At 49.8% G+C, this 13686-nt stretch overlaps 3 protein-coding genes across 12 annotated transcripts in view; all 3 read right to left on the bottom strand.

Moving 5' to 3' along the window:
- The window catches only part of LOC102937026 (immunoglobulin lambda-1 light chain), a 537592-nt gene that overhangs the window by 438871 nt on the left and 85035 nt on the right, over positions 1-13686 (bottom strand). Inside the window, exons 1-2 of one of the 8 annotated variants that reach the window (XM_043529652.1) lie at positions 6667-6740; positions 6220-6522 (exon numbers count right to left, since the gene is read on the bottom strand). The exons of 5 other annotated variants lie outside the window; for them this stretch is intronic. In XM_043529652.1, coding sequence (XP_043385587.1) covers positions 6220-6522; positions 6667-6712 — 349 coding nt within the window. In that variant the 5' untranslated portion in view covers positions 6713-6740. Of the gene's footprint in view, positions 1-487; positions 556-6219; positions 6523-6666; positions 6741-13686 lie in introns of those variants that run through there. 2 more of the 8 variants (XM_043529654.1, XM_043529648.1) reach the window with 2 other exon arrangements.
- LOC102941305 (immunoglobulin lambda variable 3-21) overlaps positions 1-13686 on the bottom strand; it is a 550568-nt gene that overhangs the window by 459715 nt on the left and 77167 nt on the right. The gene's annotated exons all lie outside the window — the stretch shown is intronic.
- LOC122461352 (immunoglobulin lambda-1 light chain-like) overlaps positions 1-13686 on the bottom strand; it is a 567620-nt gene that overhangs the window by 488212 nt on the left and 65722 nt on the right. The gene's annotated exons all lie outside the window — the stretch shown is intronic.

The following is a 13686-nucleotide window of genomic DNA, read 5'->3' as shown; positions in this document are numbered from 1 at the left end:
GTTTTTGTATCACTTCCCCATCTGACAGTGTCACTGTGACGAGCACTCCCAGTCCACACAGTGCAGTAATAATCAGCATCATCCTCCACCAGGGCCCCCGTGATGGTCAAGGACATGGTGTTACCCGATCTGGAGCCAGTGAAACGCTCTGGGATCCCCGAGGGTCTGGTATTCGTGCTGTACATGATCAGCCGAGGAACATTCCCTAGTCTCTGTTGAACCCAGCTCGGGTAGTTGCCATCAGTGATGGCCCCACTGCTCAGGCTGCAGGAGAGGGTCACGGTCCCTCCAGGAGACACTAACTCGGACGCCTTCAGCGACTGGAGCTGCTGGGAACTGAAACCTGAAACATGGAAAACAAGCTGATCAGAACTCCCCCTAGCACGGAGCAGAACCGCCGTTCTCAGCGCTGCCTGCAGAGAGAGCAGCGTGACATCTGGTTATAAATTCTTATTTTGCTTCATTCACCAAATCAACCCCCCCTTACCAATGCAGTAAGTGAGCAGCGTGAGGAACAGAAGGGCCCAGGCCATGGTGGATCCAGACAAGCTCAGCTTCCTGAGGCAAACGGGTCTCTGGCTGGAACCCACCAATTCTCTCTTAAACCCCCAGCACTGGAGAACGGCCCCTTCATGCAAATCTATGGCTCACTCCAAGGCTCCTGCCTCTCCAGTCCGAGCTCTGTCATAAAGGGGCAGAGCCAACCCAAGGGAGGTTGTTCCAATGGGCTAAGCGCACAGAGCAGGCAGAGTCCCGCTCTCTGCTCTCCGGATAACCCTGTGCTCTCTGATCACTCTGGCTGCAGAAAGAGACATCTTGGGGATGTTCAGAACCTGCTTCTCCCATTGCAATCCTGTCCTCTCAGGCCTCTGTTGTTCTTGCCACAAACCTCTTCCCAGTTTTACCAGCCCCCTGAAATCTGCAACTCTTTGCTCTTCCAGTCCTGAGCCTCTGTTGTGTCAACATTTCCAGTCATTTGTACCGGGCATAACAGGGGACACTGGTGGAACCACCAAACGGATTTTCACTTTGACATCAGTCACACTTTGAACTCCGTTCTCCAGAGGTTAATGAAATTATGCCAGATTATTCTAGTGCATGTTACATTGAAACCCAGAGACCTAGACAGGACCATGGTTCCATTGTGCCAGGTGCTTTACAGACCCCTGTCTTCAGCTCTCTTTGCCATCAAGTTTTATCTAGTGGCATGAACAAATCCCCAAATTGATTATTGCATGGTCTGGAGGAGTTAGCACAGGTTTGGGAGCCAGGAACTCTTGGGACCGGATTATCCCATCAGTGACGGGGACACAGGTCCCAGACACACCAAAGGGAGTTCCAAACCTGCATGGTCCCAAGTCCGTATTTCTGGTTCTCCCATCGGCTCATTGTGGGTATGTGTGCACAGCAAAGAAAACCCCGCGGCTGCCCCGTGCCAGCCAACTCAAGCTCACCGAGCTGAGGCTGTGAGGTTGTTCCATTGCTGTGTAGATTTCCGTGTTCGGGCTGGGGACAAGCTTGGGGATCCGCCCACCACACAGGGTTCCCACTGGTTCCCGGTCTGTGGGGCACTAGCTGGTGATCTGCAGAGAGCGGTTTGGTCACATGGTCCTGGCTCCTCCCCTGCTGTCCTGCTGCTAAACTGTATCAGAGGAAGCTAACAATATCGGAGCTCTTTTCCCAGTGCTGGTATCCATGTAAGCAGGTGATGGTGCTGCCAGGGGCGTGTGACGTGATTGTCCATGGAAGTCACCATGGACCATGTGGTTGTGAATGGGAGGCAGGTCTCATCACACAATTCTAAGGAAAGGGGGTATGACACATGGCCAGAAAGGATTAAGCATCTCACAGGCTAAATGACCCAGAGTCAACCTTTAGAAACATTTTAGAAAAGTATGTAAATGGTAATTAGGGCCATTCCATTTAGATGGGCTAGAACTTTGAAATGCAATCCTGTATTGTTAGAGAATTAGAGGTGAAACTAATTGTGTGTGTTTACTTATATCTTGTTAGATATTAACCATGTAAACAGACAGTTCCTGTCTATTACTATGGCTATTGATTCAGAGATCAAAAGGGAATATTAACATTTAGGTGAACCTTGGGTGAAATAATGTCCTTGTCTATATGTCTCTTCAAAGTTTGTGATAAACTGCTTAATGGATAAATTACCTTATGTTAATCCATACAGTAATTACCAGTGATGCTTAGGAAATAGAAGGTTACTTCAAAAGCCTATTGTTCACTGAGGACTATATCATCAAGACTCTGCTAGAAAACTGCATAAAAAGACTCTTGGGACCTGATCCTTTCATCTCAGATCTGCTTTATGCATTATGCAGGAGAAGCTTGAGTTGTAAGACTGAGATTTCCAGACACACCTGGATCACCCTGAATAGGAACATTGAACTATGTAACCTATGGACTAATTCTGAAAGAACTCTTTGCATCTACAGAGCTCATCATCTCTACTATAAAACTGATCTCAGAACTGCACTCATGTCTCTATTCATACTGGTCTTTTAACCAATACTCTCTCTCTCTTTTCTTTTGAAATACATTTTAGTTCAGTTAATAAGAATTGGCTGTAAGCTGTATTGGGGTAAGATCAGAAATATTCATTAACCTGGGAGGTAATGTGTCCAATCCCTTCAGATTGGTAGAACTTTTTATATGATGGATAAGATTCTCAGGATCCTCATCATATTTGACTTGGATGTCTGGGTGGAGGCCTAAGGCTGGGTTGCTTTAAGGGAACTCTGTTTTGGCTTCTGGGTAACCTGTAAGGTATTGTAGAAGCTGTTTTGAGGTTAGCTTGGTGAATCTAGGTACTGGGAAGACCACCGACTTTGGGGATTGTCTGCCCCAGTCTTTGCGTAACTTCAGTGTGGCTCCTGTGGGACCCCGGTCACAAGGGGTTTCTTAAACTTCTGATCATTGGGTAGAGGAGAGGCTGAATCTGTCCATTCCTGTCATCTTGACTTCCACATATGGTCCCAGAGCTTCAGGGCTTGCTTAGGGCTCCTCAGTTTTGAGAGTGGAGACACTTTCATCCAGCAGATGCAACACATGAAAATATCTGCAAAGATGGCCCCATGTGGATTCTATCCTCTAGCCCAGCAAGCAGCCAGTCATGGGGCCTTTCTTGCATAGGATTCTCCATCACTGCTGATTCCTCTGTCCCTTCACAGTCTGCGGTGCCCACTCTCTCTAGGGAATAATGGGCTAGGCAATAGCACTGCTGAGAAGGATCTGGGGGTTTTAGTGGATCACAAGTTGAATATCAGCCATTGTGAAAGAGGTAAATATTCCGGGGTGAATTAACAAGAGTTTTATATGTAAGACACATTTGCCAGCCCGTCACAACCTATGGGGCTTTTTTCTCTGTTCCTCCTCCGATCTCATCATTGGGTCGAGCACCCCCACTCCAGCAGCACAGTAATAACCAGCATCATCCTCTGCTAGGGCCCCAGCGATGGTCAAGGACATGGTGTTACCAGACATGGAAGCAGTGAAACGCTCTGGGACACCAGCAGCTCTGGCAGCGAGCAGCGTGAGGAGCAGAGGGGCCCACGCCATGGTGGGGAATCCAGATGAGCTCGGCTACCTGAGGTAAACGGGTCTGTGGCTGGAACCCTCCAATTCTCTCTCAAAGCCCCAGAGCTTTCCTGATCACTGCCAGGTACTGCGCCCCACTCTTCCTCTTCCCTCTTGACAAGGCTCCCAAACACCCTAGGAAGCCTCTGTCCCATGCGTCACGTGCTGGGCACTCTAGAAGCCCTCCTGGTGCCTTGTCGAAGTGGTAGGAAGGCAGAAGGTTTCCAGCTTTTCCCTGTTAGCATGGAGCACCAGAAGGCCCTGCAGTAAGATGGATCTTTCTTTGACAGTCGCTTTCCTTCCCCTCTTTCCAGGAGCAGCCTTTTTCCTGGCAGTGAACAAGTGAACTCAATCGCAAAAGCAGTGACCTTCCCCAGCCCTGCTTTGCCAAGGGTTTGTGACAGAACCAGAGAATCGTCTGAGCCATACAAGGGTACAAGCCCCCTTCCCTGGCAGAATCCTTCTTCCTGCTCTGCCTCTGTAACTTCTTTGGCATTTATTTCTTCCATTCTTCCTTCAAACCCTACTGCTGAAGCAGGGCACAGTGCAAGAGGCTGAAGGTTTTCATCTCAGTTCCTCTGGTGGATGTCTCACTGTGATAGGCCTTCTGCTTACTGTCCCATGTATAGCAGTAATAGTCAGCCTCATCCTCTGCCTGCACCCCAGAGATGACTAAATTCCAGAGGTTGTTGGAGGAGTCAGGGGAGACGGTGAATCGCTCTGGGATCCCTCTGCCTCTGCCCTGGTCACCGCTGGTGTAATAGTGGTACACAAACCGTGGGGCACTGCCCGACTTCTGCTGGTACCATCGCACCCTGTCATTGCCGATGCTGTACCCACTGCTCAGAGCACAGGAGAGCTTTACCCTAGTTCCTGGAGGTTCTGCCACTGAGAGCGGCTGAGTCACCACAAGCTGGGAGCTGGCGCCTACAACAACAAGACCAACTCACAATTGCCACAAATGTTAGCCTCAGCTCCCATGGGCCTTTACGTCCCAGAGAAGAGCCTTGGGCCAGCAAAGCCTGGTCTAGCGGGGTGTCCTCACCTGTGCACCATGCCCCCAGGAGAACAATCACAGGAGCCCAGAGCATTGTGCAGAGATTTCACGCACCCAGGAGAAGCTCTTCAGTCACCCTGGAACCTGCTCCATGCTCCCGGCTTAAATTTCCCGCAGCAGAACCATCCCAAGCCTTTATGCAAATCTGCACAGCTGTTATTGGCTCTCTGCCTCAGTGGTAGGGCATCATGGGAAAATCAAAGCCCGGAAAACTCCATCCTGCCTACCAGCCATCTGACCCCGATGTAGGAAGCACCTTTGTAGTCACTGGGAGGAGTGGCAACAAGCCCCACTGAGCCATGCCATTGGGGACGGCAGTTCCTGGCAGACTCAGCTGCAGGGCCAAGGTTGGGGATTTCCAAGGCTGTCACTAAGGGAAGAGCCTCTAGACAGCACCAGATTTTGAGGAAGGCAACCGCCTGGGGTGCCGAGTTTCGGGAGCGTTGCACTTGGGGGGCGCCAGCCTTGGGGGGCTGTTTTTGTCAGAAAATAGAATGTTTGAAGTAAAACGTTTCAGGTGTTCCGTATGTGGATTCATTTTTCACTGACCTCCTAGAATGTTCTGGACCTTTGTAGAATCTCGTGAAACCTTCCAGACTTTCTGAGAAGTAAGAGTGTTGTCAGCCATGTCCTCGCGGGTATATAAGGGGTGGGGCATCACCAGTCAGTCAGTGAGACATAAGAACATAGTGAGGTGAAGTTGGAGCCCAACTGCGCTATTGTGAACCTTGTTTTATTGTGTAATTGTGAAAGTGTACTTGTGCTTTAATACCTGAAGAGTGTAAGTAGTGACTAAACAAGGACATATTTAATGAGACGCCAGAGATCTCTTTCGAACCCATTTGCTTATATGTGGCATCAATAAATACAGATTTACAGATCCTAGCATGCAAATGTATCGTCTTTTATGACCAGCGATAAATCATGCATGCAAATTGTGCATCAAAGTCATGAAATAGGCTATAAATGCAATAAAAATATTCAAAACAAATGGGGGGATGGGGGCACCGAAGGCTCCTCGCTGGGGGCACCAATTGGTCTAAGACTGGCCCTGCCTCCAGATAGTCTAGCGAGATCTACAATTATCTCAAGTTCTAGGGCCCTAAGGCCTTCAACTTCCCAAAGCCCTTCCCTTGGGACGCAAGTTACAGAGGGGTGTGTTGCTAATGCTATTGGGCGATCTTATCCTGCCACCTCCTGGTCTGTATAAAGTCTCTGAGGGCTTAGATCGTATGAGGTCCTGACTGCCCCTCAGTTGACCTCAGTCAAGCCCCAACTCTTGTGTCTCTAAACAGCCCCGGTGCTCTCAGCCTCCCCGACTCCCCGACATGCTTCCTGTTATTGCTTCGGTCACAGCTCAGAGGCCCAGCACTCTGCAGAGACCTGATTTGTACTGAAAAGGACATGGGCAGTGTTGTTTCACAAGTTTGGAAACTGTGATCCCTTGTATGGGTCCTTTAACCATGTTTCGGGTTTGGGACAGGAGTTACTGGGTGAAGATCTATGGCCCGTCTTGCAGAGGGAGGTTCTTGTATCACTTCCCCACCTGACTGTATCACTGTGCTGAATGCTCGCAGCCCACACAGAGCAGTAATAATCAGCATCATCCTCCGTTAGGGCCCCCGTGATGGTCAAGGACATGGTGTTACCCGATCTGGAGCCAGTGAAACGCTCTGGGATCCCCGAGGGTCTGGTACTCGTGCTGTACATGATCAGCCGAGGAACATTCCCCAGTCTCTGTTGAACCCAGAACGGGTGGTTGTGATCAGTGAGGGCCCCACTGCTCAGGCTGCAGGAGAGGGTCACGGTCCCTCCGGGAGACACTAACTCGGACGCCTTCAGCGACTGGAGCTGCTGGGAACTGAAACCTAAAAGGTGAAAAACAAGCTCATCAGAACTCCTCCTAGCACGGAGCAGAACCGCCATTCTCAGCGCTGCCTGCAGAGAGAGCAGCGCGACAGCTGGTTATAAATTCCTATTTTGCTTCATTCACCAGATCAGCCCCCCCTTACCAATGCAGTAAGTGAGCAGCATGAGGAGCAGAGGGGCCCAGGCCATGATGGGAATCCAATGAGCTCGGCTTCCTGTGGCAAACGGGTCTCTGGCTGGAACCCACCGATTCTCTCTTATACCCCCTGAGCTGGAGAACGGCCCCTTCATGCAAATCTATGGCTCACTCCAAGGCTCTTGCCTCTCCAGTCCTAGCTCTGTTGTAAGGGGGCAGAGCCAACCCAAGGGAGGTTGTTCCAATGGGCTGAGCGCACAGAGCAGGCAGAGTCCCGCTCTCTGCTCTCCCGATAACCGTGTGCTCTCTGATCATTCTGGCTTCAGTAAGACACATCGTGGGGTTGTTTGGATTAAGGTGGGCTATTATCAGCAGGAGAAAAAAACCTTTTGTAATGATAATCAGGATGGCCCATTTCAAACAGTTGACAAAAAGGTGTGAGTAACAGTAGGTGGAAAATTAGCATGGGGAAATAGTTTTTAGTTTGTGAAATGACTCATCCACTCCCAGTCCTTAATAATAACAGCCCACCTTAATCGATGGGTCTCGTTAAGAGTTGCTATGGCAACCCCCATTTTTTCATGTTCTCTGTATATATATATCTTCCTACTGTATCTTCCACTGCATGCATCTGATGAAGTGGGCTTTAGCCCACGAAAGCTTATGCCAAAATAAATTTGTTAGTCTCTAAGGTGCCACAAGTACTCACTCTTTCTGCTGATACAGACTAACAAGGCTGCTACTCTGAAATCTATAACCTATGGACTAATTCTGAAAGAACTCTTTGCAACTACAAAGCTCACCATCTCTACTATAAAACTGATCTCAGAACTGCACTCATGTCTCTATGCATACTGGTCTTTTAACCAATACTCTCTCTCTCTCTCTTTTCTTTTGAAATACATTTTAGTTCAGTTAATAAGAATTGGCTGTAAGCTGTATTGGGGTAAGATCAGAAATATTCATTAACCTGGGAGGTAATGTATCCGATCCCTTCAGATTGGTAGAACTTTCTTATATGATCAATAAGATTTTCGGTAACCCTCATCATATTTGACTTGGATGTCTGGGTGGAGGCCTAAGGATGGGTTGCTTTAAGGGAACTCTATTTTGGCTTCTGGGTAACTTGTAAGGTATTATAGAAGCTGTTTTGAGGCTAGCTTGGTGAATGTAGGTACTGGGAAGACCACCGACTTTGGGGATTGTCTGCCCCAGTCTTTGCAGTTTACCCTAATTGAGTAACCTCAGTGTGGCTCCTGTGGGAGGAGAGGCTGAATCTGTCCATTCCTGTCATCTTGACTTCCACATATTGTCCCAGAGCTTCAGGGCTTGCTTACGGCCCCTCAGTTTTGAGAGTGGAGACACTTTCATCCAGCAGATGCAACACATGAAAATATCTGCAAAGACGGCCCCATGTGGATTCTATCCTCTGGCCCAGCAGGCAGCCAGTCATGGGGCCTTTCTTGCATAGGATTCTCCATCACCACTGATTCCTCTGTCCCTTCGCAGTCTGCGGTGCCAACTCTCTCCAGGGAATAATGGGCTAGGCAATAGCACTGCTGAGAAGGATCTGTGGGTTATAGTGGATTACAAATTGAATATCAGCCATTGTGAAACAGGGATATATTCTGAGGTGAATTAACAAGAGTTTTATATGTAAGACACATTTGCCAGCCCGTCACAACCTATGGGGTGTTTTCCTCTGTTCGCATCTGATCTCATCATTGGGTCGAGCACCCCCACTCCAGCAGCACAGTAATAACCAGCATCATCCTCTGCTAGGGCCCCAGCGATGGTCAAGGACACGGTGTTACCAGACATGGAAGCAGTGAAACGCTCTGGGACACCAGCAGCTCTGGCAGCGAGCAGCGTGAGGAGCAGAGGGGCCCACGCCATAGTGGGGAATCCAGATGAGCTCGGCTACCTGAGGTAAACGGGTCTGTGGCTGGAACCCTCCAATTCTCTCTCAAAGCCCCAGAGCTTTCCTGATCACTGCCAGGTACTGCGCCCCACTCTTCCTCTTCCCTCTTGACAAGGCTCCCAAACACCCTAGGAAGCCTCTGTCCCATGCGTCACGTGCTGGGCACTCTAGAAGCCCTCCTGGTGCCTTGTCGAAGTGGTAGGAAGGCAGAAGGTTTCCAGCTTTTCCCTGTTAGCATGGAGCACCAGAAGGCCCTGCAGGAAGATGGATCTTTCTTTGACAGTCGCTTTCCTTCCCCTCTTTCCAGGAGCAGCCTTTTTCCTGGCAGTGAACAAGTGAACTCAATCGCAAAAGAAGTGACCTTCCCCTGCCCTGCTTTGCCAAGGGTTTGTGACAGAACCAGAGAATCGTCTGAGCCATACAAGGGTACAAGCCCCCTTCCCTGGCAGAATCCTTCCTCCTGCTCTGCCTCTGTCACTTCTTTGGCATTTATTTCTTCCATTCTTCTTTCAAACCCTACTGCTGGAGCAGGGCACAGTGCAAGAGGCTGGAGGTTTTTATCTCAGTTCCCCTGGTGGATGTCTCACTGTGGTAGGCCTTCTGCTTACTGTCCCATGTATAGCAGTAATAGTCAGCCTCATCCTCTGCCTGCACCCCAGAGATGACTAAATTCCAGAGGTTGTTGGAGGAGTCAGGGGAGACTGTGAATCGCTCTGGGATCCCTCTGCCTCTGCCCTGGTCACCGCTGGTGTAATAGTGGTACACAAACCGTGGGGCACTGCCCGACTTCTGCTGGTACCATCGCACCCTGTCATTGCCGATGCTGTACCCACTGCTCAGAGCACAGGAGAGCTTTACCCTAGTTCCTGGACGTTCTTCCACTGAGAGCGGCTGAGTCACCACGAGCTGGGAGCTGGCGCCTACAACAACAAGACCATACACACAATTGCCACAAATGTTAGCCTCAGCTCCCATGGGCCTTTACGTCCCAGAGAAGAGCCTTGGGCCAGCAAAGCCTGGTCTAGCGGGGTGTCCTCACCTGTGCACCATGCCCCCAGGAGAACAATCACAGGAGCCCAGAGCATTGTGCAGAGATTTCATGCACCCAGGAGAAGCTCTTCAGACACCCTGGAACCTGCTCCATGCTCCCGGCTTAAATTTCCCTCAGCAGAACCATCCCGAGCCTTTATGCAAATCTGCACAGCTGTTATTGGCTCTCTGCCTCAGTGGTAGGGCATCATGGGAAAATCAAAGCCCGGAAAACTCCATCCTGCCTACCAGCCATCTGACCCCGATGTAGGAAGCAGCTTTGTAGTCAGTGAGGGAGTGGCAACAAGCTCCACTGAGACATGCCATTGGGGACGGCAGTCCCTGGCAGACTCAGCTGCAGGGCCAAGGTTGGGGATTTCCAAGGCTGTCACTAAGGGAAGAGCCTCTAGACAGCACCAGATTTTGAGGAAGGCAACCGCCTGGGGTGCCAAGTTTGGGGAGCGTTGGCCTCGGGGAGCTGGCTTTGTTGTTAGCAACAAAAGAGAAAATAAAATGTTTGAAGTAAAACGTTTCAGGTATTCCGTATATGGCTTCTTTTTTCACTGATCACCGAGAATGTTCTGGACCTTTGTAGAATCTCGTGAAACCTTCCAGACTTTCTGAGAAGTAAGAGTGTTGTCAGCCATGTCCTCGTGGGTATATAAGGGGCGGGGCGTAACCAGTCAGTCAGTGAGACACAAGGATAAAATGAGGTGAAGTTGGAGCCCAACTGCAGTATTGTGAACCTTGTTTTATTGCGTAATTGTGAAAGTGTACTTGTGCTTTAACACCTGAAGAGTGTGAGTAGTTACTAAACAAGGACATATTTATTGAGATGCCAGAGACCTCTTTCGAACCCTTTTGCTTTTATATGGCATGAATAAATACAGGTTTACAGATCCTAGCGTGCAAATTTATTGTCTTTTATGACAGGGATAAATCATGCATGCAATTTGTGCATCAAAGTCGTGAAATGGGCTACAAATGCAATAAAAATACAGGAATCAAAACTTTAACAAATAGGGGCATGGTGATGCTGAAGACTCCCCTCGCTGGGGGTGCCATTTGGTCTAGGGCCAGCCCTGCCTTAGATAGTCTAGAGAGATCCACATAGTCTCAATATCTAGGGCCCTAAGGCCTTCAACTTCCCAAAGCCCTTCCTTTGGGACTCACATTACAGAGGGGTGTGTTGCTAATGCTATGGGGTGGTCTTATCCTGCCACCTGCTGGTCTGTATAGAGTCTCTCACGGCTTAAATCCTGTGAGGTCCTGACTGCCTCTCAATTGACCTCAGTCAAACCCCAACTCCTGTGTCTCTAAACAGCCCCAGTGCTCTCAGCCTCACCGACTCCCTGACACGCTTCCTGTTATTGCTTCGGTCACAGCTCAGAGGCCCGGCACTCTGCAGAGACCTGATTTGTACTGAAAAGTGTCGTTTCACAGGTTTGGAAAGTGTGATCCCTTGTATGGATGGGTCCCCGTTAGACGGTCCCCGTTAGGGCCCAGGCACATAGCGAAAATCCACAGCAATGATCCCTCTGGACATGCTCCGCAGCATCCCATCCACACAAGCTCCAGGAGCCCAGATACCACGTGCCCTGCGTGGCAATTAAAGGGCAATACCAGAAATCAATCCCTTAATGCTCACACTGGTTTGGTATTGTATTGTTGCTGGGGAAGGACAGCTTTCTAAAAGGAATATTTTAAAGAATATTGAGGATTATTCTGAAAAGCAAATGCGGAGCCTTCAATGATCTTTACAAAGAGGCATGAGAAATAAGCGGCAGAGCCCACTGGCCTCCCAGCCTCGGCATTGTCTCAAAGGAACACAGACCAGGTTAGAACTTTGCTGCTCAGCTGGAGGGAAGTTGCACCTGGGTAAAGGACTCCAGTGGTGGCAGCTTTAAGTCCCCATGTCGGTACTGGCTTTGCTTTACACATGTGGAGTACGTGGAGCTTGGGCGCCCCCTGGGCCCAATCCGGGGAAGTGCTGAGCACATGCAGCTCTGGTGGAAGTCAGTGGGAGTTGGGAGCCCCCAGCACCAGAGAGGTGGGCTCAATCTGTCTGTTTCCAGGAGGAAAACTCCATGCAAATAGGAACATCAGCACTAGCGTCTGTGAGGGCGCTGTCGGAGAAGGAAGGTGAGATTACCCTTGTCTGTGTAACTCAAGAGACCACGACTGGAACAGTGTGTCCAGGTCTGGGGTCTGCAATTTTAAAAGGCCCTTGACAAGGTAGAGAGGGTTCAGAGAAGAGCAACGTGAATATTTCAAAGCCTGGCAAACACTAATCGTCGGCTGAGTGACTTTATCTCTCACTATTTAGTCTGTCAAAGAGAAGGTTAAGAGGTGACTTGATCAGATACTCAGGGCTGTTTAATCTAGCAGACCAAGGCAGAACGAGATCCAATGTCTGGGAGCTGCAGTTAGAAAAATACAAACTGGAAATGACATGCACAGTAGTTAAGCACTGGAGCAGATGACAAAGGGCTGTGGTACATGAAGCCTGAGCAGGGTCTTTCGAAAAGAGATGGGCGAGTTCCACCAGATGTTTTGGGCGTGAGGCAGGAAATACTGCTTGAAATTCTGTGGCCTCTCTCACACTGGAAGTCAGGCTGGATGATCACAATGGTCCCTTCTAGGCTGCAATTCCGCAGAACTATGATCCGGAGCTAGAAGTGTAATAACGGTACCAGCCATTAGCCAGAAGAGATCTTCAAAAAACAGCTTCGGCTGGTCCCATATCACAGTATAATGCCTACTGTGGAATGGTTCCCACTGGTATCCTTGGGGCTGTGATCTCTAGTGCCCTGGTTTGATTTCCTTACTGTCTTTAACACAGTCTCTGCATCAGGCCAGTGACGTTGTGTCAGTAAAGCCCGTAGCTTTGAAAGGCAACGAGGACTGACAGGAATTGGAGATCACATTTAGCCAGGAGCCAATCCACCGGGCCATCTCATAGGAACAAGAGACACACAGATGGGCTCCAGGCACTGTGTCACTATGGGTGAGAGGGGGTTTTGTTCCTCTTCTCTATGCAGCTGTATCACTGTGTACTGGTTAGATGTGCCGTCCCAGTCTGAGCAGTAGTAATCAGCATCGTCCTCCCCTTGAGCCCTGCTGATAGTTAAAAAGCAGGTGTTCCTGGAAGTGTCTTTAGAGGCAGTGAACCGGTCAGGGACACCAGAGCCTTTATGCTGGGTAGAGTCATCCTTGTAAGTCAGCAGGTATCTTGGTTTCTCCCCTTGCTTCTGCTGGTACCAGCGTATTTAGGCATTGCTGATGCTGTATCCACTGCTCAGAACACATGCGAGTTGGGCAGTTTCTCCTGGAGTCACTGACATAGTGAGTGGCTGAGTCAAAGTTAACTGGCAGCTGGAGCCTGAAACAAAACAGAAGCACAGGTCACCTACGTGTCTGTAAATGTGGGTGTGCCATGCACCAGGCACACTTCCTGACCTAGTTTCTGAGATCAAGCATGCAGTTATATTTACCTGCCCAACAGGCTACCAGAACGAGCAGTGTGGTGACCCAAGCCATCCTAGGAACCGCACACCCAGCCAAAGCGGTCTCTGAATTCAGTGGTGCCTTCTCCGCTTGCTTCTTAAACCCTGTCATGTGAGCAGACATCCTGAATGCAAATCTGGACGCCTCTGATAGGCTCCAAGTAATCCTCAGCTCACTAGCACCCACCCCACAGACAGCCGGAGACAGTCGGTGCGTTGCTGGGCTAGGAGTAAGTGGTGACGGCCTCAGGTATTTTTATCCCATGAGGACACCCTTGAAAAATGTTTCCACCAGATTCCCCACAGCTGTTCAATTGGTTTGTTGCACTGTACAGTGGGAGGGGAGGACAATGGATTCCCCTGACCCTGTATCACTGGAGTCACTGCTGAAGGCAGGACACCGGCCCAGTGGGGCGGATAATCTGTTCCAGTGTGGAAGGGTCGTTCCCTGGCAGAGTTTATTTGTGGCTCTGGTCTCCAGTGGGTTCTCTGCATTATCCCCCACAAGTGCAGAAGCTCAGTACCTTGCGCTGCATGGGACGGAGAAGGGGCGGCTGTGAAGGAGCTCGGG

Source organism: Chelonia mydas, chromosome 15 (assembly GCF_015237465.2).
Source record: "Chelonia mydas isolate rCheMyd1 chromosome 15, rCheMyd1.pri.v2, whole genome shotgun sequence".
NCBI classification, from domain to species: Eukaryota; Metazoa; Chordata; order Testudines; family Cheloniidae; genus Chelonia; species Chelonia mydas.
This window is presented reverse-complemented; position numbering and strand designations above follow the sequence as displayed.